This window comes from Anolis carolinensis, unplaced genomic scaffold (genome assembly GCF_035594765.1).
Source record: "Anolis carolinensis isolate JA03-04 unplaced genomic scaffold, rAnoCar3.1.pri scaffold_12, whole genome shotgun sequence".
In the NCBI taxonomy this organism is placed as follows: Eukaryota; Metazoa; Chordata; class Lepidosauria; order Squamata; family Dactyloidae; genus Anolis; species Anolis carolinensis.
The window spans coordinates 15948449-15973231 of record NW_026943823.1 but is presented as its reverse complement, the minus strand read 5'-3'; the positions used below and the strand labels follow the sequence as shown (position 1 = coordinate 15973231).

At 41.2% G+C, this 24783-nt stretch overlaps 2 protein-coding genes across 8 annotated transcripts in view; one reads left to right on the top strand and one right to left on the bottom strand.

Moving 5' to 3' along the window:
• The first annotated feature begins 101 nt into the window (after positions 1-101).
• tex11 (testis expressed 11) lies at positions 102-21552 on the top strand. Of its 3 annotated transcripts, none has more exons than XM_008122806.3 (30): positions 102-266; positions 1622-1676; positions 3197-3318; positions 3871-3955; positions 4524-4603; positions 4840-4920; positions 5017-5136; positions 5290-5370; positions 5539-5624; positions 6663-6720; positions 6802-6897; positions 8222-8303; positions 9428-9506; positions 10557-10708; positions 11550-11635; positions 11833-11973; positions 12533-12635; positions 13258-13382; positions 14013-14098; positions 15174-15227; positions 15537-15571; positions 15709-15795; positions 16941-17011; positions 17609-17725; positions 18101-18176; positions 19169-19318; positions 19677-19785; positions 20566-20686; positions 21033-21206; positions 21284-21552. In XM_008122806.3, exons 2-30 carry the CDS (start codon positions 1664-1666, stop codon positions 21356-21358), a joined length of 2745 nt encoding a protein of 914 aa, XP_008121013.1. In that variant the 5' UTR covers positions 102-266; positions 1622-1663; the 3' UTR covers positions 21359-21552. The 3 variants fall into 3 exon arrangements, with proteins under 3 accessions (XP_008121013.1, XP_008121014.1, XP_062820055.1); XM_008122807.3 differs by having other exon boundaries at positions 103-266; positions 18104-18176; XM_062963985.1 differs by lacking the exon at positions 3197-3318 and having other exon boundaries at positions 103-266.
• Positions 21553-22244: 692 nt separating this feature from the next.
• The window catches only part of dlg3 (discs large MAGUK scaffold protein 3), a 97479-nt gene continuing 94940 nt past the window's right edge, over positions 22245-24783 (bottom strand). For all 5 annotated transcript variants that reach the window (XM_062963988.1, XM_062963987.1, XM_062963986.1 and 2 more), the window contains one exon: positions 22245-24600. In XM_062963988.1, coding sequence (XP_062820058.1) covers positions 24494-24600 — 107 coding nt within the window. In that variant the 3' untranslated portion in view covers positions 22245-24493. The remainder of the gene's footprint in view (positions 24601-24783) is intronic.

Here is a 24783-nt window from a genome sequence, read left to right as displayed (position 1 = left end):
TCACGCTCAAGGGGGCATGTCGCCTCACTTGAGAGAGGGCGGGGGGTGGGAGTGTAGGAGGGAGGTTTGTTTCCTCTGATTGGCCCGCGCGAGAAAGTGGGCGGGGCGACATTTAGGCGGGATTCTTATTGAGCAGCTCCTTTCAAGTAGCCTCCTCCGTGTTGTTTTACCTCAGCCAATACGGCAGCCTGATTCTAATAATCCATACTTCTGGCTTCCTGGAAAGGAGCTCTCCAGTCAGACAGTGGTTGATATTTTAGTAAAAGGTAAAAGTTTCCCCTGACGTTAAGTCCAGTCGTGAACGACTCTGGGGGTTGGTGCTCATCTCCATTTCTAAGCCGAAGAGCCGGCGTTGTCCGTAGACACCTCCAAGGTCATGTGGCCGGCATGACTGCATGGAGCGCCCTTACCTTCCCGCCGGAGCGGTACCTATTGATCTCACATTTGCATGTTTTCCAACTGCTAGGTTGGCAGGAGCTGGGGCTAACAGCGGGCGCTCATTCCGCTCCCGGGATTTGAACCTGGGACCTTTTGATATTTTAACAAATGTATTTATAACAAAACACAAACACACACAAGGGTTATGTGAATAAGGGGGTTTTCACACCATCTGCAATTGAAATAAAATTGTAGCAAGATGGCATTTGCATCTTAAATAAGGATCATTCCTTCTTCAAGATGCATGCACTTGCTTGGCCTTCAAAATAATCATTGTAGCAGCTACTCGCTGTTGAAGGGTGCATTGTTTTGTGCATATATATGTATGAGAATATATATATATTCACATGTGTGTTTGTATATATATCTATTATATTTATATTTAGCAGAGAGAGGTGGATATTATTATTATTACTCAGCGTGTTAAAGCGCTGAGCTGCTGAACTTGCAGACCAAATGGTCGCAGGTTCAAATCTGGGGAGTGGGGTGAGCTCCCACTATTATTCCCAGCTTCTGCCAATCTAGCAGTTTGGAAACATGCAAATGTGAGTAGATTAATAGGTACTGCTCCAGCGGGAAGGTAACAGCGCTCCATGCAGTCATACTGGCCACATGACCTAGGAGGTGTCTATGGACAATGACAGCTCTTCAGTTTAGAAATGGAGATGAGCACCAACCCCCAGAGCCGGACACAATTAAACTTAATGTTAGGGGAAAACCTTTACCTTTATTATATGTAGCAGGGATAGGCGGGTAATAAATTTATTATTATTATTATTATTATTATTATTATTATTATTATTATATCTATATCTATGGAGTTGCATCTGTGAAAAAACACATTTTGTTGAAACATTTATCTTCTGCCTTTCAACCGTTTCATGTGTCTTGCCAAAAGAGCTGCCTAATTCAACATTAACAGAGGAAAACAAATCAATTAAAATTACTTTAGAGGTGACTTTGGGAAGTAAATAATAATAATGATTATAATAATAGTAATAATGAAGATAATACATGTCATTTGTTACCGGCCTCCTCTCATGGCCTGAGCCGAAGTTACACAGTTAAAATAAAAAACATAAGGCCATTAAAATGCAGCTATGAAACGACAAGGGGTACAATCAAGAACGTAGACAAAACAAGTGGATAAACATGTTAATGTTATTTCTTTTTAATTTTAAAGGTGTTCCTTTAGCAAATCGAATCCTGAAGAGGAAAACACATCATGGAAATCAAAGGTGCAAAATATATAATACTTTCTGTCCTGCATATGAATGTAGCAAAAAATCTATGGGGAGAGGGAATCCCAAAGCACAATGATTGCTTTAATAAGTGAGTCCCTATTTTGAAAAAAAAGAAATCAAAGAGGATCAGCCACAAGAAAATGAACGTTGGGCGGCAGGATATATTATTATCATCGCATCTCACCGAATGCACTTTGCAAGGAAGCAGGACACTTCAGTTACACTGAATTCGATGCAAATGATGTACATCCATTCTGTTGTTTTAGTTCATGGCTTAAGACAGGTTACAACATTTCTAAAAACACATAACCATCTTAAACATTCTATAAAATACGCATATTAAAACACTTTAAGTACACTTATTTGTATTTAGAGTTCTATAGGGTTTAGGATTGCATCAAGCCACAAGGAGAGGCGAGAGAAATAACATTATTATTATTATTATTATTATTATTGACACAACAACATTGTATGACACAGCAAACAAGATAGATATGCTGGATTTCGTATCACAAAATCATAAGTCGAACACTTCCCAAGTGTCTAGGACTGTGTGATGTATTTTCGGATGATGCGCACAGATCCCAGTAGGGTGGCCTTTTGCAGTTGGCAGATTATTATTATTATTATTATTATTGACACAACAACGTTGTATGACACAGCAAACAAGATAGATATGCTGGATTTCATATCACAAAATCACAAGTCGAACACTTCCCGAGTGTTTAGGACTGTGTGATGTATTTGCAGATGATGTGCGCAGATCCCAGTAGGATGGCCTTTTGCAGTTATTATTATTATTATTATTATTATTATTATTATTATTATTAGTCTCATTTATAAAGCATGGGACCCACAAGAAAGCCTCATATATTCCCTTGTTGATAAATTCCCTGAGGTATTTTCATATTATTATTATTGTTATTGATGTTATTAATACTATTGTTATTATTCATGTTGTTATTTCAACAATTTCTTCATGATTTCTTAGTACTTTAGCTGTCTTTTCATCCTTAGGTTTTCCTCTTGCATGAAGGCCATGTCGTTTGGAAGGTTGTTTAGATCAAGTTTGTGGCCTTTGAGTCTTCCTCCATCTGAATAAATAGGAGCTCACTTTTGGAATCATAAGAATTATATGTCAGAAGGGCAGCATCAGGGTTTTAGAGAGGCTTAGGAGGGGCAGGGCCACAAAATTGTTGGGAACCATTGCTCAAAGCCATTTTCTAAGAAAAATTTTAAAAGCGCCTAGAATAACATGGATTACTAATACATTTTAATATTAAATGGTGAAAAGTTGGGATGCCTTAAATGTTTCAGAGTTTCTGGGTACTCAATGTTAGAATGTCCAAGTTCTCATGCAATATGTTTCCTTTTAAAGGTTTCTATTTTGTTTCCTACAATTTGTTTGTTGCTAGATAGGAAATGTAAACAGGCTGGTTTGTTTGAAAATGATACATTGCCTTGAAAGCTACCTTATAACTTGTTTTGTCTTTTGTTGTTGCTTGTAACTGCAGAGCTCATTCAAAAACTGATGAGCAGCAAAGCCTCATCTGATGTACAAGAAGACACTGAGAAGTTGTTCGGGGATATAGAAAAAATTAATAAAGGAAGTGTAAATGAGAGGGAGAAGGCCCAGGTACAAATATCGCAAACATTAGTAAAGATCTCTGGAAAATAAATAGCACATTCCAAAAGCTGTTGGAGAAAATGGCTTTTTCAGTTACTTGGTGAAATGTCGAATGCCACACTTTCAAGATGCTTTAAAACTATTCAGAAAAATAAAGCTGTCTCTGAAAAGCTTATTGAATAATGTGTTTTTTCTTGTAGTTATTTAGTAAACTATTCCATTTCACATTAATAATAATAATAATAATAATAATAATAATAATAATAATAATGTTATCCACTTCTCCTCAAGGCTCGAGCTTGGATACAACATAGTAAAAATATATAGATTAAAACATAATAATAATAATAATAATAATAATAATAATAATAATAATAATAATAATAATTTTGATATCCACCTTTCTCCAAGGTTTAAAGTGGAGTACAGCATAGTTAAAATACATAGATCAGAACTCAATAATAATAATAATAATAATAATAATAATAATAATAATAATAATAATAATGCTTTAAAAGACTTGCACTGATTTTGAAAATCTTTACTTTCCATTGCTCCCAGTTTGAAGAAAGTGCAGTCAACTTATGGAACTGGACCGTTGCCAGAAAAGAAGGCCCTGTTCTCAGTGATATACAAAAAGTGAAGTGTATGTTTGAGTACCATCTTATAAACTTTTGATTTACTGAACATAGCAACATGTCTTTTTTGTTTTGTTGAAATTTACATATGCTTTCATGGATGTTAATTGCTGTCTTAGGGCCCATCCACACAGTACATTTATCCCAGGAGCTCCCAGTTCAAAACGGAGGGTGGCTAGACGATGTAAGCTGAAAACACGGGAGGAATTGCTACAGAGACAAAAAACCACGAGATAAAAAAGTTCAGGAATATCCTGATTCTGGCCAGAAGATTTGGATCTTCGAATCTCTGTATGTCCCTTCACTCAGAAAATCCAGGATTTTTTATGTTGGTTTGTTCCCAGGTTATAAATGTTGGTTCCTCATTGCTCCTAAAAAAAATGAGGAAAGTTGATTACATGCCAAAAACAGAACTTTATGTAAGACATTCATCCTAACAGAAAACAAACCTACAGCAGTCAGCACATTCTGGACATACAACTACTAGTACTAACCTATGGACTCGATATTTGTTGACTGTTGATATAAGAAATAAACAGCAAATAATAAAAAATATGGAATATTTTCTTCTTATAGTGCGACACGTTGCATGCAGAATGATGTTATTTTGTGAAGTAAATGATCCTCCCGAGGAAATGGCACGGAGGCAAATTCTGGTAATGTAGTCCATTTCTGTTCCACAAAAGCAAGAAATCAGAAAAGTTTCTAAAAGGTTATAAGAATGACGTATCTTTTTTATACTGATAGATTTCAATTTGATACTGTTTATGATCCAAGAGGTATGTTCCAAGAGGAAGATTTTATGTAAATACTGGTTTATATCTCCAGGCTTGGTAGGGATTACGTACCAGCCAGATCCATCGTTTGAACATGCATTTCTCTTGTGATCCAGATGGCCATGAAGACCGGGAAAGGCTGGGTAGACACTGGAGAGCCTGCTCTTGCCAATGAAGTCCTCGACATTGCCATGAACGTACGTTGCGCTGTCTTGTGGGCTTATTTTCCAAATAAAAACGCCACTTGCATTTGAGTATTTTGAAGGAATATTTTATGTTTCTCCTCTTTGCAGACTCTGGAGACACTCTATGCCCAGCTGACCAAGAGGAGCACACGTGAGAGTGACATCCATGCGCACAAAGCCGACATAGAGAAGGATGTGTTCAAGGTCCTCTCTTATCAGGCTGAATCAGTACGTGGAGCAAAAGATCTCAAATCACAGTAGCAATGTCAAAGCACTTCCCGCTTGCTTTTGTTGTTGAGATGCTTTGCTAACATTTTAAAAATGGACTTGCAACTGGTCTATAGAAACCTAACCATTAGCACATTTTTACTGCTTTCTCAGGCAATGGCTCAAGGGGATTTTCAGAAAACGACTACCTGCATCCAACGCTGCAAAGACATCCTGATGAGGCTCCCCAATGAAGTTAGTAACCCTGTAATAGTCCCAAAACTGCTGGGAATGGATTTTTCACCTTGTTGAAGCTGAGTGGGATTTCACACTGAAAAAAAACAAAGTATCTGTACCCTTTTCTAGCTTTGAAAAACATAACTGTTCACGAGCATGATCTGCATTCCTCCCATTTAATTTCAGGCCTCTTACCTTTCCCTTCTGTGCTATAACTTTGGGGTAGAAACGTACCAACGCAAGAACTATGAACAGAGCTCCTTCTGGCTCAGGTAAGGCCATAGGAAAACAGGGCCACGGATGGACATCTCTCTTGGCAGGACTCAGATCTACAGGAAGTGGATTGGCCAAGGCTGAAGCTACATTGACATGTAATGCACCTTGAAACTGTTTTATATGATCAGTGTAGACCCATGTAATGCAATTCAGTGTAGCTAAACTACATTATAGGAGTCTGTTATATGGGTCTAACTTCACTTTAAGGTAATGTAGTATCCAGGCCAAGCTTTTTAGATGTTGAAAAATCATCAATCTAGACGGAATGTTTTGGCACCATCTAGTGGCTACGATTCTATGATTTTAAATAGTGGCATGGAAATACATTTGGATAATGATTTGAGGCCTCAAAGCAATAAAAGCACTAATTGCATATTTATACTTTTACTTTGATATTTGTATTGCTTTTAGCTTGTATTGTTTTAAACATGTTGCTGACTGCCTTGAGTCCCATTATCGAGAGAAAGATGGGATGTAGATGAATAATAATAATAATAATAATAATAATAATAAATGTAAGGATCTTTGCTGTTGCTTCATTAAAAAGAGTCCTCTCCCAAAACCTGTTCTTCTTAAAGAAAGTATCCACTGAGGTTTAATTATGTGTGCATATAATCTTTAATGTGTTGTCGAAGTCTTTTATGGCTGGAATCACTGGGTTGCTGTAAGTATTCTGGGCAGTATGACTATGTTCCAGAAGCATTATCTCCTGATGTTTTGCCCACATCTATAGCAGGCATCCTCAGAGGTTTTGAGGTATCTTGGAAACTAGGCAAGTGGGGTGTATATATCTGTGGAAGGTCCAAGGTGGGAGAAAGAACCTCGTCGCGTTCTGAGTTCAGAATAGTTGACTAGGAAACCTGTTTATCAGTGAATCCTCTGACAAAATCTCTAACCCCAAGAAAGGACAGATGTGGACCCTTTGGACTGATTAATTCCTAATCAATGAATATTTGTGGGCCAATTTGGAGGAGTGACAGTTTCTGTGGAGAAGAAACACGAATAGACTTTGTTTCTTTTTCCCTTTTCAACAGCCAGAGTTATGAAATTGGGAAAATGGATGTGAAATATTCAACTGGAAAAGAAATGCAGGTGAAAAAAGTTTGCAGCCAATTCTGTAATGTTATGATTTCTGTCCACATGTTAAAAGACCCCTCTTATTTCCACCCAAAGGCCAAAGTGCTGCGGCTGCTGGCAACCGTCTACCTGGAATGGGACTGCCGACAGTATCACGACAAGGCTCTCAGGGCTGCGGCGATGGCCAATGAGGTGATGGGGCTTTCCTTTTTGGGACAGCAGGTTGCTCATCAGCAGAATCACACCCAAAACAAGTTTGTTTTGTCAAAATGGTGTCAAATGTTAATATGGAACTCTATCAGAAGAATGAAGGAAGGAATCTGCTGACACCTTAAGCAAGTTTATTTTAGCACAGATGGTCATGGGCTACAGCAAGCATGGGCAAACTTTGGCCTTCTGGTAGGCTGTTAAGAATTGTGGGAGTTGAAGACCAAAACACCTGGAGGGCCAAAGTTTGCCCATACCTGGGCTGCAGGAACAAATCATGAGAATGTTAAGAGTCAGTCTGCAGAATGAACCGAACATTCTTTCACTTGGAAGATTCCATTGTTTCATATTTAGCCTGCAAAGCTTTTCTTGTATAACATGAAAGCATTGGGCAGAATGGGGCATCTGATGCAGGCAGTTGATTCATGATGAAACATAAAGGCAGCATGTTATTGCCTGTTCAGTTTCTTATTTGACAACCAAGATGAGGGATAGCTGCTTGTGGGATGACCAGTCCCATGGGCCAAAGTAACTGGGCTGCCTCTGGGAATCTGGGACCCATTTCCTGTTCTGCCTCAGGCAGCGGAGTGTCTTGTGCCAACTCTGAAGCTTGTATATTCCAATACCAACGTTGTTATTTACCTGACCCATAGGGCTATACTCTATTGGAGCATCAGGAACACTGTGGTACATCATTCGTTTGGTTACTAACTGTAGGGCTTGGCCTCAGGATGCTGATGTAGTGCTGCCAGATGTAAAAGGATTTAAATATTTCTCACATATCTGTAAGAAGAGAGGGCTTTCATCGTTTCATATCCCTGGATTATCGGCAATGAAAATGGATGAGAACTTTTCTCCTTTTGCTTCTTGCAAGAGAGCAGCTGACAGGGAAGAAAATTTCTTGGAATGGGATGATTTTTAATCCCTAGAGTAAATGATGCTAAATAGTTTTGGCAGCAGACATTTTTGCTGCTATGAGCACAAGAGGAAGTTAAGATTTCACTTCCTTTCCCCTTGCTGCCTGTTTCTGAGCAGGAAGAATTAGAATTTCAATGCTCCGGGAGAAGATTCCCAACTAGCCATCTGGCATCTCCAAGTGACTTGTTCCTCAGGATGTTTAAAATTATTCTAGATTATTTGGAATATATATATAGATATACACACACATGGGAAGTGCTGATGAGAAGCGCTTGACATCCCTTCAGCATTATGAATAGGCCGAGTTCTGACAGCCACCCGTTAAAAATATTCTAAAATTGGTAAAAATAGTTGGGCTGTCAAAATAATGTCTTGATTTCTTGATTTACAGGAGGATTTGCATCCAGCAGGATTTTTGTTAAAACTCAAAATTCTTCTGAAAGGCGGTGCATCCGATGAAGATGTTGGCACAGGTACCGTGCTTGGTTTATCTATAAAATAAAATGATATCTATAATGTCAGGCCAAATTATATGGTTGAAGGACAGAGAAGGGACAAAGGTGGCTGTCAATGGTGATTGTGTGGTTTTCAGTTGAACTCTTTTAGTTGGTTACAAAGGAAATGAATGTATTTTTTTCGTTGCAAGTTGCTTCTGGTGTGAGAGAATTGGCCATCTACAAGGACGTTGCCCAGGGGACGCCCGGATGTTTTGATGTTTTACCATTATGTGGTAGGCTTCTCTCACGTTCCCGCTCTCCCTGGATTCGAACCACTGACCTGTCTGTCAGCAGTCCTGCCGGCACAAGGGTTTAACACATTGCGCCACCAGGGGTTCCAATGTAAATTAATAAAATCATATTTACTGCATGTTCTGAATCTATATTCACTAAAATTAATCTTTACTCTCCAGGACAGCTAGACATATATGTTTCCATATGGCACAATAGCATCCTCTCAAAATCTACCAATACTATTCTACATTCTGTTTCTCTACCGTCTTGTGTTTCTAAGTGGCAAGAAATAAATATCCATCATTTCTTATTCCACATTACAGGCAACCCCCAAATTACAGACAAGATAGGTTCTGTAGGTTAGTTCTTGAGTTGAATTTGTATGTAAGTTGGAATAGGTACATTTTCTAAGCACAACTCCAGCCAAATATAGATTTATTTATTTTTTAGCTTTGGATAGCATAGGGAAGGTTTAACACTCCTGAGATATTTGTTTTGCTGTCTGTGCCCGTTTCAAAAATTTCACCTCACTTTCTATCTCTATGGTCATTAAATTTGGGGAAATTTAGCTTGTTGTGGAAACAAGAATTGGAGATAAAGCTTCAGTGGAGACACCTTTTTCCCATTAAAATAACTCTTTTAGAAGTTTTCCTAGGAGTAGATTCCTCTCTCTTCCTGTTGCCTCAGCCTCGTTCTCAACTAGGAGTCGTATATAAATTGGTTGTCTGTAATTTGAAGACTGCCTGTATTTTGCCGTCTTTGATTAACACTCGTAAAATAATGCTAGAACAGATTCCTAATTGCTTAGCAGATACAACGAAAAACAATTTGCAATGTCCTTTCGTCTCCTTCCTTTCTCTCTCTAGCTGTTGCTGAACTCATCCACCACAAGCTTCCTCTGGATATTTACCTGGACTCAGCAAAGCTGCTTCTGGAGTACAAAAGGTGCTGAAAACACCCTTTTTGGGAAATAATTGTTTTGTTTTTTGTTTGTCAATGAAGAAGAGGACCAAGAAGGACTACTTCGGGCTTTTCAGCAAATCACACTTCTTTGTCCCTGTTTCTGAAATGGTGCTTGCAGTTAAGTTGGGCAAAATCAAAAGACAAGGAGAGGGAGGAATAAGGCTGAGAATGGGACTGATGTAGAAAGTCAGGGAGAATGTCATTTTCCCAAAAACATATAACCTTGAGTTACATACATATCTAATACATCATATTTTGGCATGCAGGCTGAACAGCCAGGGCCCTAACTGTAAAATAATAATAATAATAATAATAATAATAATAATAATAATAATAATAATAATAATAATAATAATACCCCACTTTGTCTCTTTACAAGGAGACTCAAAGTGGCTAGCATGGGTTTTCAGAATGATCATAATATAAAGCCCTACTCCAAAAATAATCCTCAGTTAAGATCAACAGACAGACTGACACATTTACCGATAGTACATCTGTTGTAACATACAACTGACCTATTGAATTATAAAATAATAATATTAATATATAATATTAATATATAATTAAATATAAATAAATAATATTATTGACACAATATTATGATGGTGTTCCAGAAGAAGATAATATGACTGTATTTGAATAAATATAGATCTTTGTACATGAATAAATGAATACATGAATACATGTACATTGTTGTATATGAAGAAATGAGTCACCCCTGAAAATCAGTCCTAATGTGTCATTTGGAGCAAAAATTAATATAAGACCCAGCCTTATTTTCAGGGAAATATGGCATATCTACCCTGAGTAGTTCAAAAGCTCTGGTGGTCATTTTCCTTTTGGCAATGTACCATAAAGCTTTGGGTGTGAAATGAGTGAGGATGGCCATTTTAATTCTCAGTTGTCCTAGAGAGCCAAGATCCTAGCAGGGCTTTGTGTGACTTCCCATTTAATGTGCGTGTAAGCACAATTTTCTTGAAGTCCGAGATAGAAGCCGGGACCGTTTGAATCCCATTGTCTTTGTATATTAAGGGAGGCCATTGGCTTTGACTTCCTGAAGTCAGTGGCTCGGCTCTTTGAAGACACCCCAGATGTCGGCAGAGTCATTCTCCTCCACATCAAGCTCCTGTTGCAGAGGATGAAGGAGCCACTTGCCAAAAGGATGATCGAGGACATCCTTGCAGGTCTGTGCCCAGTTTCCTTTGATGCTGATTTATGGCTTATTTGGAGCAGGTACAGAAGATGTCAAAACACCTGTTTCAAGTTGAAGTTAAGAATTGTGTTGGCCCCGGCAGTTAAAGCCTTTCTGTCTGGCCATCTGATCTCATCACTGTATTTTGACACTATGTAACACGATTTTTGTTTCTGGGTTATAACTTATAAATGTCATTTCCTAATTGGTTCTATCATAAAACTACACTGCAAAACTTTGTCTTTGTGGGAGGGATTTCCTTCAGAACATTTTGCTCTAGTTTTTCAATGAATGTCTCAGAGAGTCTCCAATTCAACATAGTTTGTGGCAGACACAAAAATGAAGTTTCTGGGGTATAACAACTACTTTTAAAGTATCGCACAATTAAATAGAAAATAACACTTTCAAACCAGGAACAGAACATTTTTCAAATTTTGTTACATAGTGTTATTGTTATTGTTGTTGTTGTTGTTGTTGTTGTTATTATATACTGCCTTTTCTCTCTAAAAAAAGAGACTCAAATAAAACCAACCACAATACAATTAAAACCTCAAAATATACAAACATTAAAATGGAATTAAATATTAGCAGTATTAAAAAATAAGCAGTAAAATCCTTTAAAATGGCTTAAAATCTCATTCATAGCTCAAACCACACTTTAGAAGCCTTTTCACAATTATCCTAAACACATTTGTTTGCTTGAATGAAAGTAACAAGGGCAGTTAACACAGTTTAAACTTGTCTGGATTGGGCACTCAAAGAACCACCAGCTCTTGCATACAAAATATTTAATGTCCTGGAGCTGGAAAAATGCCGAATTTTTATCTCTGCAGGGCAAACCATCGGAAAGCAGTTGCCTTCTGAAAGCCTGAACCACCTGCACCTTGTTCTCTGGGACAGAGCTGCTCAGAACTATGAGGTCTGAGGCCCCTTTGAAGCTTCATCTCTTTACAAATGTATTACAAGTTCTCTCTGAGGGTCCAGAATGGGAGCAAATATTATTATTATATACTGCCCTTTCTCTTTAAAAAAAAACTCAAAGTGGCTCACAATAAAACCAACTTGCTGAGGGCCAACATAAAGCAATGGGTTTAAGATATATGTCTTTCTTCTCAGGCCAAAAGCTACTCTGAGGCTCTCCAGTGGTACAACTATTCCCTCGGCTTCTACTCTTCGGGGCAAATGGACCACCAGAACTTGGCTAAGCTGCACAGAAATATGGCCGCCTGCTATCTCCAGCTGCAAGACCATGACAAGGTCTTCCTTTGGGGTCTTTTCCTCCAGGCATTCCATCTTCCATGAGCTTATTATGAGAAATCCTTTAAAAAACTTATTTCAAATTTTAAGTTATAGGTACTGAATGACAAAACAAAAATACTCCAGGTTAAATAGCTATAGAAAGAAAAGAAGCAGAGCTTAGAGCAAATCAATGGTCTTTATGCACTGTCTTTTGAAATCTGCTTCTGTTTAAACTGATCAGAGCTGCTTTTAGGCTGGAAGACATCTGATGGAGCATGTCCTCCTTCTTAATTGATGTAATGTCAGAGAGAGACACTGTACCCGTCCCAAGGGAGTTATTTCTCTTTTCTGGTACAAAGGCAACCACGGGGTTTGCAATAGTGCTTTGTTATCATCACAACCCAGTGAGGGTCAGCCAATATGGGATGGAATGAGAATTCAGCTCTAGCAAGTCCTTCATCCTTATAGCAGGATTGCTAAATGTAGCATTGCTTAAAATCTCTGTGTCTCTGTCAGTCTCTGCCTGACTCTGCTTTAAGTCTTCAGCAACATCCTGATAAATCTCTCCATTTTCCAGGCTCACAAAGCTATAAAAGAGGCAGAGAGTTACGACCCAAGCAGCATCTTCACTCAGTTTTATGTGTATAAAATAGCAGTCTTAGAGCACAACACCCAAAAAGGTAAAACAACAAAATCCTGTGGTGGAAGAGAACATCATTTTTACTGACTCCGGTCTTATCTGATATTCAAGGCAAAGGGGGAATCACAGACATGTGGTCCTCTTGGTTTTTAACATATTTAGTTGCTCTCAACGTCTTAAAAGATTTTATTACTTTCTCTCAGCTTTTATCACTGCTATTTAATATATAAATACTTAATACTGTTTTTAACTCTCATGCTTGACATTGTGTCTTAACTCTGCTTTTAAAAATGGTATTTTAATGCCTAAACATATGTTTACTTACATTTTACTGCTTGTTTTAATGCTGGTCACTGACCAAAATGAAATATTCATTCATACTGTATGCTAGTCTACTTTACACATAATTATATTTGTATGTACCTTTGCACAGTAGTATTTTGGATCCTGTCATATACTCCATCTACATAGAAATTGGAAACAGTTCAGTGAATGTCTATTAATATGGAGTAATCATTGGAGTCAAGAGAGGAAGTGGCCAAACCAAATATTGTTTGTATAGAAATATGTGTACTTTTATCCCCTTTGGACTGACCAACCGTGGACCAATTAGGATGAAAAAGATTCCTGTTTCTATCAATGTCGCTTTTCTTATATTTTAGCTTTGGATGCCTTTGTTGCAATGGAGAAATCCATAGCAGAGCCGACGCATCACAAAGATAAGGCATTAATGGATGGATCCGTGGCTGTCAACCTGATCAGCTTAGCTGCCCAGTTTGCTTTGGAGGTACAAGCCATACCTTTTTAAATTGGCGAAACATGCTTAGGTGGAACTACTTCTAATCTGATTTATGGAGAACCATAGTGTAAAGGCTTCCAAGGAAAGTCCCTTTTCTGGCCTTGCGGACAAGGACATGTTTAGCTATGTATTTCATGCATCATGGCATTCATTCTCTCTATTATACTTCTAATGAGGTATTCAGAACTCATGATGTTGGGGTTCTTATAGACCAGCAGTGTTTGAATTACAGAGACAAGATGTATAAATGGATATGGTGCCCACCTCGACAAAAGCATCTGTCGGGGGTGCTTTGATTGTGTGTTTCCTAACTAGAAGAAAGAAGGGGGCTAAACTGGATGGCTTTTGGGATCTCTTCCAACTCTAGGATTCTATGACCATTGCCATTTGTTGGGAGGGTTTTGATTATGTCCTTTCTGGCAGAAGGGGTGGTGGTGGACTGGACGGCCATCTATCTGGAGGGATTAAAGGTGCCCTTCCTGGCAGAAGAGGGGTGGATGTTTCCTGGGGACTCTTCCAGTTCTAGGATTCTAGGATTCTGCCTTCATCCTGTCCATAAAATCATGCCTTAACTATAACTCTTTGTATCAAATACTAATTCAAATTCTTCTTCCCTAGAATGGTGAGCAGGAGGTGGCAATTGAAGTCTTGGGATATTTGTCTATGCACCTCCAAGACTGCCAGCAAGTGTTTACAGCTTTAAAGTGAGTACCATTATACACACACTCTCTCACACACACACACACTTTTCCTTTGTTTGAGCCATGCAATTACAATGTCCTTAGCTTTTTATTAAGTTGTAGAAGCCACTCTTCCTGGTGATGTAGGTATCATTTGCTAGCGCTGTTTAGGCTCCCATTGGAAACACTTTTACTTGTCCAAAGTTTTAATAATATTGTTTCATGTATTTAAATATTTGTTTTGTTTAAATATATGCTTTTATGTTTTAATACGTGCTTTTATATTTCATTTGTAAGCTGCTTTGAGTCTCTTTTATAGACAGAAAGCAGGGTATAAATAAATATTATAATAACAACAACATCAACTATTTTGTGACCCACCTTAAGCTGAAAGGAGAGGCGGGTAATAATATATGTTGTTGTTGTTGTTGTTATTGTTGTGTAGCTTAGCCTTATATGTAATTAGAATATAGGTGAATGTGGGAAGTGTTCGACTTGTGATTTTGTGATACAAAATTCAGCATATATATCTCATTTGCTGTGTTATTCTGTGTCCTTCTGTCAATAATAATAATAATAATAATAATAATAATAATAATAATAATAATAATAATAATAAAGAGGGTTGGAGGAGACCCCTTGGGCCATTTAATCCAGCCCCCTTCTGCCTTTGTGCACCAAAAGCACTAGCAATGCACCCCTTAATAATTAATTATTAATTGTTGTTAGGTACGTCTGTGTGTTTATCTATGCATAAGCATTGTTGTTTGTTTGTTTATTTGTGTCTTTTTTATTCTGTTAAGAATTCTAATTAAAAATATTGGGGGGAAACCTACCAAAACAACCGAGCAACTATTAAAAACACACAGCTATTAAAAGCGGTTCCTGTTATTCTCTCTGGATTTAAAATTGTACCTTTTGGTAGCTAGAGCGGCAAGGAGAGGTGGGTAAATGTCATCCTTCAGTTGACATTTGTCACTATATATGGCCTCTACAGTGATGGTGATGTGGAGATAGAAGCCCTGAAAGAAGGACTGTTGCTTTGAGCCATAAAGGTGTCAAAAACGTCATTTTGGCAGGGATTTCTCTTGCTTTGCAGGTGTTTGATCCGACTTACCTTGTCCAAAGCTGCAGCAAAACCTGAAGAGGAAACGTGAGTTGTGCTCCTTATGGCTGTTGCATTTCTTACATGAGCAAAGGCGGTTAGGTAGCAGCCCTAAACTGATGGGAAAGGTGAAGGTGTATAACATGCGAGCCTTAAACACCCACCAACACCTTGTTTATTGGACCTGGATACAAAGGTTGATTTGGGAAGGGTTCTCATTTACTACAGCCCTATCTACCCTGCCATATGATAGTGTGTAGACTCTTATAATGCAGGTTGAACTGGATTGGCAGTGTCAATGGGGCCCAGGCCTCTGTTCAGTAATTTATTCAAATTTCTCTCTCTCTTTGTTCCTAGAGACATGGAGAACCTTCTAAGATACCTGACTACAGGTAGGCCCTGGAAAGGCAAGGACCTGGCTTCAGTTCCATGACAGAGATTTTTCTACTTCAGACTTTAAAAGCTCCAATGACATTTCTCAATGCTCTTAATGCCTTCTTGCTCTTAATGCACCATATTCCTGCTTCAGCTTACGATCGACTGGATCGGATATTCAGAGATGAAAGCAAGATGCTGGAAATGAGAGTCAGCGAGGCTCAGTGGTTCAGGAAGATAGGTAGGTATCAGGGCTGGAGTCAGAGAGAGAGAGAAAAAAACCCATCTCGAACATATAATTGTTACTGTGTTAACAAGGTTCGGGTTTTTTTCCTTTATCTTTCTTGTGTCGTTTCCTCTATAGCTGCTCCATGGGGTTCATCACAAATATCATTTTCAACAGATATTTTCTTAATTAGAAACCTTTACATTTTAGTGGTCATTACTGCAACTCAATCAATAAATTGTGCAAAGTATAAAAGTTATAACAGCACCAACACTTAAACAGCACCAGCACTTAACTTTTGTAGGGATCACACCTCTCTGGAGGTTTTTAAGCAGATGCTGGAGGGCCATCTGTCAGGGGTGCTTTGTTTGTGGCTTCCTGCCTGGCTGAAGGGGGTTGGACTGGATGCCCTTTAGAGGTCTCTTCCAGTGGTGCCCCCTTCTCTGGAGGTTTTTGAACTGAGGTTGGATGGCTGATTGTTGGGAGGGCTGCCTGGCAGAAGGGGGTTGGAAGAGATGCCCTCTGTTTTGGGGGGATATTCAGCACCCGAAATTGATTGAATGATTGAATGACAGCCACAATGGCGGTCCTCTGTGTGGAAAGATATTTCTGCTTAAAGGAAGCACTGTTTGACCACCAAAGCAAGTGGCAACAACCGCTTCCCTCCAGAAACAAATCTGTTGCTTGAATTAATGCACACATTTCAGGCCATTTTGCAGAGCGGTTGCTCTTGGCAACAGATCCATGCCACAGGAACACTTATTCTATGCATGCATTCGAATGGAGCAAGAATTGAAAGAAGCGGGAAAGTTATTTATATTCTCTAGCAACAAGAGATCCCTCTGGAGTAGTGGTTTTCAACTTGTGGGTCGCCAGGTGTTTTTGCCTACAACTCCCAGAAATCCCACAGGTTGAGAACCACTGGTCTGGAGCCTCTGCTGTATTCAGCCTTGCTTTGTGCTGCAAATGTCTTAACTTGCCAAAATACTGTTAAAGGTACCTAATGCCCGAATGCTTCCTATTCATCCTAAATATATGCTACATCTTAATGGAAGCTTAGATTTTGCTTCATCTGTCAGAAGATACCAGACAAATGTTTTATAAGTCAGTGTTGATGTTGCTGTGTTAACCCTTCTCTTCTTTGCTTTTATCTTCATGAGCTTGGAACTTGGCTGTCCAGTGTGAGAATTGTCCACGGATAATGAGAGATTTCTTTATAATGTCTTTCAAGGTACATTCCTTTGGCAGATTTCTTTGTGGCAAAAGGGATGCAAGTTCAAACCCTGCTTTGAAGGGTGGTCCAATAGCTCCCTAGAAGTGATGTCAAAGCAAAGAGTAGGGACCATAAGCACAGAATGGGAACACTGTTATATATGACCACAGTGGGTTCCTCAAATATTTCACTGCCCAGAGTTATCAGGGTTTCCCTTTAGCTCAAGCTTTTCACAGGAAGCCAGGGAAGGAGGATCCCTTTGGAACAGAGGGGAGGAATAACCTGGGTTCTGTCCGTGTGGAAAAAGAATAGAATGGAAAATGGCAGGGGAAGTATTAGAGAAAATATCCTTTTGGAACAACTCAAGAGAAATGACCATGGCAGTGAGGGTCATCTCTGCTCAAAGGACATAAAAAATCAACTCCTGTGATGCAAGGGGATATGTGAACAAGCAGAAGGAACAAACATATTTTCCATTTTTTATGATTGAACCAATTAGGAAATGACATTTATAACCCAGGAACAAAAACTGTGTTACATAGTGTTACTTAACTAAAATATTTGTTTTCCCTTGTTGATAGACAATAAGGCTGTCTTGTGTATGTCTCATTTCAGTTCTCCCAGCTTTGCCCCTCAGATAAAGGCACACTTTTAGCCCAAAGGACCTGCCTCCTGATGGCGGCCGCTGTCGACCTGGATATTGCCAGAAAAAGTTCGCTGCCTGACGATCAGGTAGAGTCGAGACAGAGCGGGAAACCCTGCACAGCTCCCTTCTGACATATACGACATGATTCAATTTGACGTGCATGCAATGTACCTTCAAGGGGAATCTGACTGACGATGACCCTCATGCAGGGTTCTTTAGATTTCTACACATTTGTGAAATCATTCATTTTGCATTTAGGATTAGAATTATTGTGTTTATTTTGCGATCTTTCCACCATCTTTCATTTGTCTGGAGAGTTGTTCAACTGCATTCCAGCAAACCAAGGAGGCAGAGCACCTTTAATACTTGGACATCGGTTCCCCAAAGATATGGTCCAATTGTACAGAGTTGCAAAGATTGTCATAATGTGATTTCTTTTAAAAAACATTCTTTTTCCAAAGCAGATTCAGTTGCTGAGGCAGGCCCTTGAGCGCATCCAGTCCTGCAGGGAAATCTGGAAGTTCCTGAAGCAAACAGGTCAGCAGAGTCTCTTATGATCTGCTACTACAGATGCCATCATACCCACAGAATTAATATGTTTTGAAATCCCCCTTTGCTTTCTAGTGATGCTGTTGGTGTCTTTTCTTAGATGTATAAAGAAACAAAGGGACAGAAAGGGAGAGAATGGGGTATTGGAACAACCACCTGCATTTTTTACTTATTAAAAAATCTAACTGAATTGTATTGACACCAGTGTGCAAATAACTGCAAGCATGGCCTTATAAATACAGTATTTAAAACTTCTGCTTGCAACCGTTCAGGGTAGGATGTATATAGGAGGAGGAGACTGTAAAATGTTTGACCCTGGGATACAGTGGTCAGGAGGAAATCTGGGAAGGAGAGCATCTGAAACACCCTTGAATTTCATCCTATAATAATTGCACTTTTATCAATTTTTTAATCAAAAGGAGGGTGCAGCTATTATGCGATTTAAAAAAATCTGTCCAAGTAAATAAATAACACTGTAACGAAATTTGAAAAAAAAACCTGTTCCTGGTTTGAAAGTGTTATTTCCTGTTAAATTGTACGGTCCTTACTTTGAAACTTAATTTTTGTAGCTGCCAAAAACTATGTTGAATTGGTTGAGACTCTCTGAGATATTTATTGCAAAACTATAGCAAAATGTGCTGCACGATGTCCCGCACAAAGTTTTTGCAGTTTCACAAACTTTTTCCATGTTTTTATGTTAGAACCAATTAGGAAATGATATTAATAACCCAGGAACAAAAAGCATATTACATAGTGCAATGTTTCCCATCTTGAACAATAAATGACGTTGCTGTGGAAAACTCCATACATCACTATTGCAATGGTTCAGGGCCTGTGTCTTCTTACTCACAGAAACAATATAGTCTTCTGTTTGCTACATTGTAAGCCCACGCTTGGGGAGCTTTCTGGCCAATGGAAATACCTCAAAAAATCGGGTTTTGTGGACCAGATGCATGTGAGATCCCCTTTCTGCTCAATAGGTGACTTCCCTAAGGATCCCACAGACACCATCCTATTGCTTTACGAATTCGAAGCCCGAGCCAAGCTGAGTGATCCGACTGTGGCTGACCTGCTGGACCAGATGTGGGAGTTGTCCCAAGTGGACATTAAGATGCTGGAAACGATGGCAGGTGAGCGGCCAGCATGCCCTTCTGCTCTCTCCCAGGGAGGGGCAAGGGCAGGGGCAGGGCTGGGGTCCACACACAGCAGACATTTTTGTTGCATCAGATTGTTGTATCTTTTGATCATATCTCTTGGGGAAAACGTATTGCCCAAGAGCCCTTTTTTGCTGCTGTCTCTACTGCTCAGATGCAGAAGCTGCCAGGTTGAATTTTGGCCTCAAAAGATGTCAGGATGTGACAGGTGACACGCATGAGACTGGAGGGAGAGGCTTTGTTTTATAGGCTGTGTTGTAGGGCTCACCATGTCACATGGAAAGGCAGAACTTTGCCCTTTGGCAATAATTTTGTCCCCATGTTCTTTCTCAAGCACTAGCCATGGAGTCCCCCGCTCACTATCCCTCCGTGTGCAAGAAGGCCCTCAAGATGGTTCTGACACTTCTCAGGCAACACGAAGCCCTGGATACAGTCACATTCAGGTCAGTGCTTCCGGTAGGAAAGAGCGATGTCCCTTGAGGGGTACGTATTCCGGGAACATGATAATCCTCAGTGAGAGGCCTGTGGGAGCTGCTTTGTCAGGTGCTGTCCTTCCCCTCTTCCTGGCTGTACTCCTTTCCACACCTGGAAGGCCCCCTTGGCCTCATCTCCTTGGACCCCAAGGCCAAGGCACAGCCCTACCACTGGCAGAGAGCCAGGCATAAAGCCCCATCCATGTACTGGCACTGTCTTTTGCATGCCTCCACAACACAGCCATTGAGTGGATCATGGGGTGCTCCCAGATGAGATCCCAGAGGTCCAAGAGGAGAAGTGCATGGACCCATGCTCTTCACAGGATGGGACCCTAGCCCCATTGAGCTGGGATTGTGTTGCCTAAGGAGATAATGGTACATGTGCCTGCTGTATCTCAGAATCACAATTACACAGGACATGACACTTGCAGCTGAATGGCAAAGTATGGCATCTGAAGGCTAGCCTGTGAACCATTTTCTCCTTGAGTTGAAGAAGAGATAGACTTTAGTGTTTACCTCTTGTTTAGGAGACTTAGAAGATGGCTTCTCCTTGAGAAGTCTGGAAAGTACACCCTTCCCCTTGGGGTCAAGCTCCGCTACCTTGAGCCATGGAGATGGCCAAATGGACAGCAGCAGTGAAGCATGCCCACTGTGTGACTCTTTGATCACCATGTCTCTGGTTACTACAAGGAGAGAGACATTATGCAGGTGTTTGTCCCAAGGCATTATTTCTCTTTCGCTTTTTCTCAGCAAATGCCTGCACAGCTTGGTCCACCTTTCCCTGCCATCTGGCATCATCGAGGCAGGCACACATACGCTGGAGGAGGCATGGGGCTATTTTGAAGACGCTTTGAGCATTTTGGGCAGCGTGGTGAGTTGGGCTGATACAAAAGCTGGCCACTGAAGTTCCACTGCAAGACAAGGCAAATCAGACGGCCTGAAAACATAATGCCAAAAGTCACAAGGCAAGATGTCTGTGGCGCATAATAAAGCTTCTTGGGAAGAACCAGACACTGGTTTCTTAGTGGGGATGCTGCCAAACTGGGCTATCCTCCCTCCACTGCAATTTAGTGACTGGTATGAACCCTTCAACCCTATCTTGGCCTACAGTCCTGAGGGGCATCGGAAGAGTTGCCTAGCCTTCCCATGCATACACACAATTTTTGGCTTGGCGCAAGCATTCTACACACTCTTGGAATTTTTCTGGCTTTTGGCAGGTGCAGCAGGCTGACTACCCCGAGGTGGAAATCCTCTGGCTGATGACCCAGGCCTGGAACACAGGCATATACCAGTACTGTGCCGGCAAATACCCAGAAGCCGAGCGATGGTGTGGCCTGGGCATGCGCTTCCTGGCTCACCTGGGGACCCTGAAGAGCAACTACGAGAACCAGGTGAAGGGAGAGGAATAAGGGGAGGGCCAAACCTGGCCCCAGATGGCCAACTGACCCAGGCTGTTCTTTGGCCACAGATGGTCGGCCTTTACAGCGAAGTGCTGGACAAGCTGGACAGAGCAAAGGGATTCCAGCTCAACAAGGAGCTATGAGAAACCTGTGCCAAGTGCCTGCCAATGGTTCCAAGCTCTGAGCTGCTGTTGATCCTTGGTAAGATAGTGGAAATGTGGAGGAATTGATGGCTCTTCCCTGCGGATCATTTTATGGATCATTTTGTGTGCTTTCTGTCCATGTTTAGACATACTGATGTTTTACAAGCAGAATGATAAAACAGTTCAAGCCAAAAGACAGCCTCTGTGTTTCTCTTCCTGTATCTGCTTTTGCTTTTTCCATCTGTTGGGCTACAAGGCAGCATGACCAGTTGTCAAAGCCTGAATCCCAGAGCCACTGGGGTGAAATGGCTTGTGTCTCGGGCAGGGCTCACTCTCTCTCCCTCAGAGGAAGGCAAGGAAGGAAGGCAAATTGTCCTCAAAGAAATCCTGCTGAGAACGGAAGGCACACAACAACCACAAAAACCCATGTATTAAAGACAGACAATCCCTTAAATCCTTTTTTTTTCATGTCAGGAGGTACTTGAGAAACTGCAAGTCGCTTCTGGTGTGAGAGAATTAGCTGTCTGCAAGGATGTTGACCAGGGGATGCCTGGATGTTTTGATGTTTTACCATCCATGTGGGAGGCTTCTCTCATGTCCCCACAGGGGGATTTGGAGCTGACAAGAGGGAGCTCATCCATGCTCTTCCCAGATTTGAGCTAGCAACCTCCAGGTCAGCACCTTGAATCCCTTGAATCAGTAAGATTTGTTTTTACTTATTTTTCTGTGGGCAACTGTTATGTGAAGACAGAATACGAGACCTGTACAAATCTTACAAATTCAAGGGAGTCAGGATTTAAGCCTATGAATGACAGAAAGTGCACAGTAATGTCAAGAAATCCAGTCTATTAATAGCGGGGGTCAAAAGAAACTGTCGGCAGGCAAATTCATTGCAACGTTCTGTTTATTAAAAATATATGTCTCCTTGGAAGAAACACTGGTAAACCCACTAGTGTCATGATCGATACTTTCCGCTATGCCACAGAGCACATAGACCGTTTTGTTTCTCCATGGTCTAGAAGACAAGGTGGCAGGCTATTAGAAAAGAAAAGGGGTCAGAGCCAGGGGCCGGCAAGAGGAAGTCGGTGGCTGCCCCCCAACAGAGGCCCTCCTCTGCCAGAGACCCCCCCCCCAACTCTCTGGGGCATCACTGGCTCCCACGTCTGTCTCCTCATCCTTCTTCATAGTCCTGCCAGCAAACAGCAGCAGCTCTGGTTGCAGGAAAGGTCTGCCTGACGCGGACAGTGTGGAAATGGCTTCTTGCTTACCAGCACGAATCTCCGCAAGAGGACAGTTTTTTCACCCATGTTTAACAACGAAGCCCGTGCACAAATCACATAATGAATGACACAGCTACCTACCAGCGACAGAGTGGGCAGCACCACCCTGATACAAGCAGAGTCCATATTCTTCTGGGTCTCTTCCCAAAACAGCCTTGGCTCTCACTCCAAAGAAACCGGATTGAGCAACACTGCCTCTTTCAAAGGAGCAACGAGGATAACAAGCCCCGGGAAGTCAGCCAACCTTCCCCTTGGGCCGAGAGGCAAGGGCCTGCCCCGGATTGGGGGGTGCTGTAAGCCTTCTCCCTGGTTTCTTCTCAGTCCCACGTAACTCTCTTGTTCAACAACAAAACAAGAAACTCTGCAGCCACACCGTTAAGGTACGTTGCTAAGATGAGCACACATCCCAAGGCTCCAGCGAAGCAGCCGCCTCAGTCCTTGGAAGACTAACAGTCTGTGCCTCAAAGCAGTAGAGCCTCCTGCATTCCTCCTGCAAGAACATTGGAGAGGGAGGCCCGGCCCCTCTCTTTGCAGAACGTTTGGCTGGCAAGGGCTTCAAGTGTTGAACTTGACAAAATTCTGCAAAGGAAAGGATTCCCAGAGACACTTGTCCTAAATTCCGTCATGCGCTTGAAATACTGTGACCTCCAAAGACACAGGTTCTCCTGTTCGCCTCTTCTCTTCCTCGGTTGCTGCCCTCCCAGCTGCTCCCAGCACGGAGCTCATCTTCTTCCAGCAGAATGAGATGCCAAAGCTACGAAACCTCTCAATTGCAAGCCGGTGCACTCATTCCCCACAGTCCATAGGTTGGGCCTGGACCTAGAATCTATTTACAATGGAACGTTCTTAAAAAATAAGTTAAAAAAACTTGGTTGTATACCCGTTCAGTTCGTTATTAAAACCAAAAGCCTGAAATCATGAAAAGCCAACACACCAACACAAATATGATTTTGGTTTAACACCAGCTTAAAAAAAAGGAAGGAAGAAGGAAACCTCATGCAAACACATCAGGTGACAAAAAAATAAAATAATGTGCAATTAATATGTAGTATTATCCATTCGCTTTCTGTGCTGAGATCAAGCATCGTAACTTCAGATGTGGTTCCGGGCCCTCGGCTTCGTCCGCAGTTTCCACAGAATTGGCTTTGGAAAAAGCACCACTCGGTGCCCAAAAAACGCAACTCGGTACCATTGGGTTTGTGCCAGCCGCAAGAGCCTTCTGGGCCCAGCGGCTGAGGCACGGCAGCAATACATGTCTTGCACTCACAAAGTACCACTTAAGCAGCCCCCCTCAGATTTTCTAGTCCATATACACACACACATAATATATATATAATATATATAGTATATATATTATATATAACTACATACATAGATAAATAAATGCATTCTGTTGCCTTTCCTTCAGTCACAGTGCTGGGCAATCCCTGCACTCTGAGGGCTGCCAGTCCTTGGTAGGGTTCCAGGGCAGTCATTATCTGAGTCTTCAGGCCAGTCATGATCTGTCACCTCCCGCCTGACTTCTGATTGTTGTTTGTTAATTTTCTTTTCTTCTTAAATTAAAAAAACACAAAACTCTCAAAAGGGGGAGGGGGTTGTCTCCTTTTCTAAGGGAGCAGCAGGAAGGTCCATGCAGGATTGGCGGGGACAGTCGCTTGATGGAGGAGACTGTGTCCACCCAGAGAAAGAAAGGAAGAAGGAAAAACAGGACTAGAAAACGCAATTGTCAACCATCTAAAAAAGGGAGAGGGGTGGTCTTCTGGCTCCCCGCTCGGGGCAGAGGGCAAGGGGAAGGGTCTCTGATCATCTTCTTCTTTTCATAAGTGGATGCTGGGGTCAGGGAAGGAGGGGGGCTTCACAATTTCTCAGGGGACGGGACCCAGATGTAATGCCCAGACTGATCCTCGATGATCTGTTTGATTTTGCTGTATATCTCCTCCAGAGAGTCTCCTTGGACAATGGCTGCAGCAGGAGACAAAGAAGAACCCTCTCACTGGGCGGAAAGGGTGCCAATCTAACCCACCCCTTTGGCTGCAGGAAGACCCTCCCTTGCCTCCTACACCGCAATTCCACAGTGGCACTTGCCCACAACTCGTTCAGAGCCAAAGCCTCTTCGATTCCCATGCTGCCACCTCTTCTTACCAC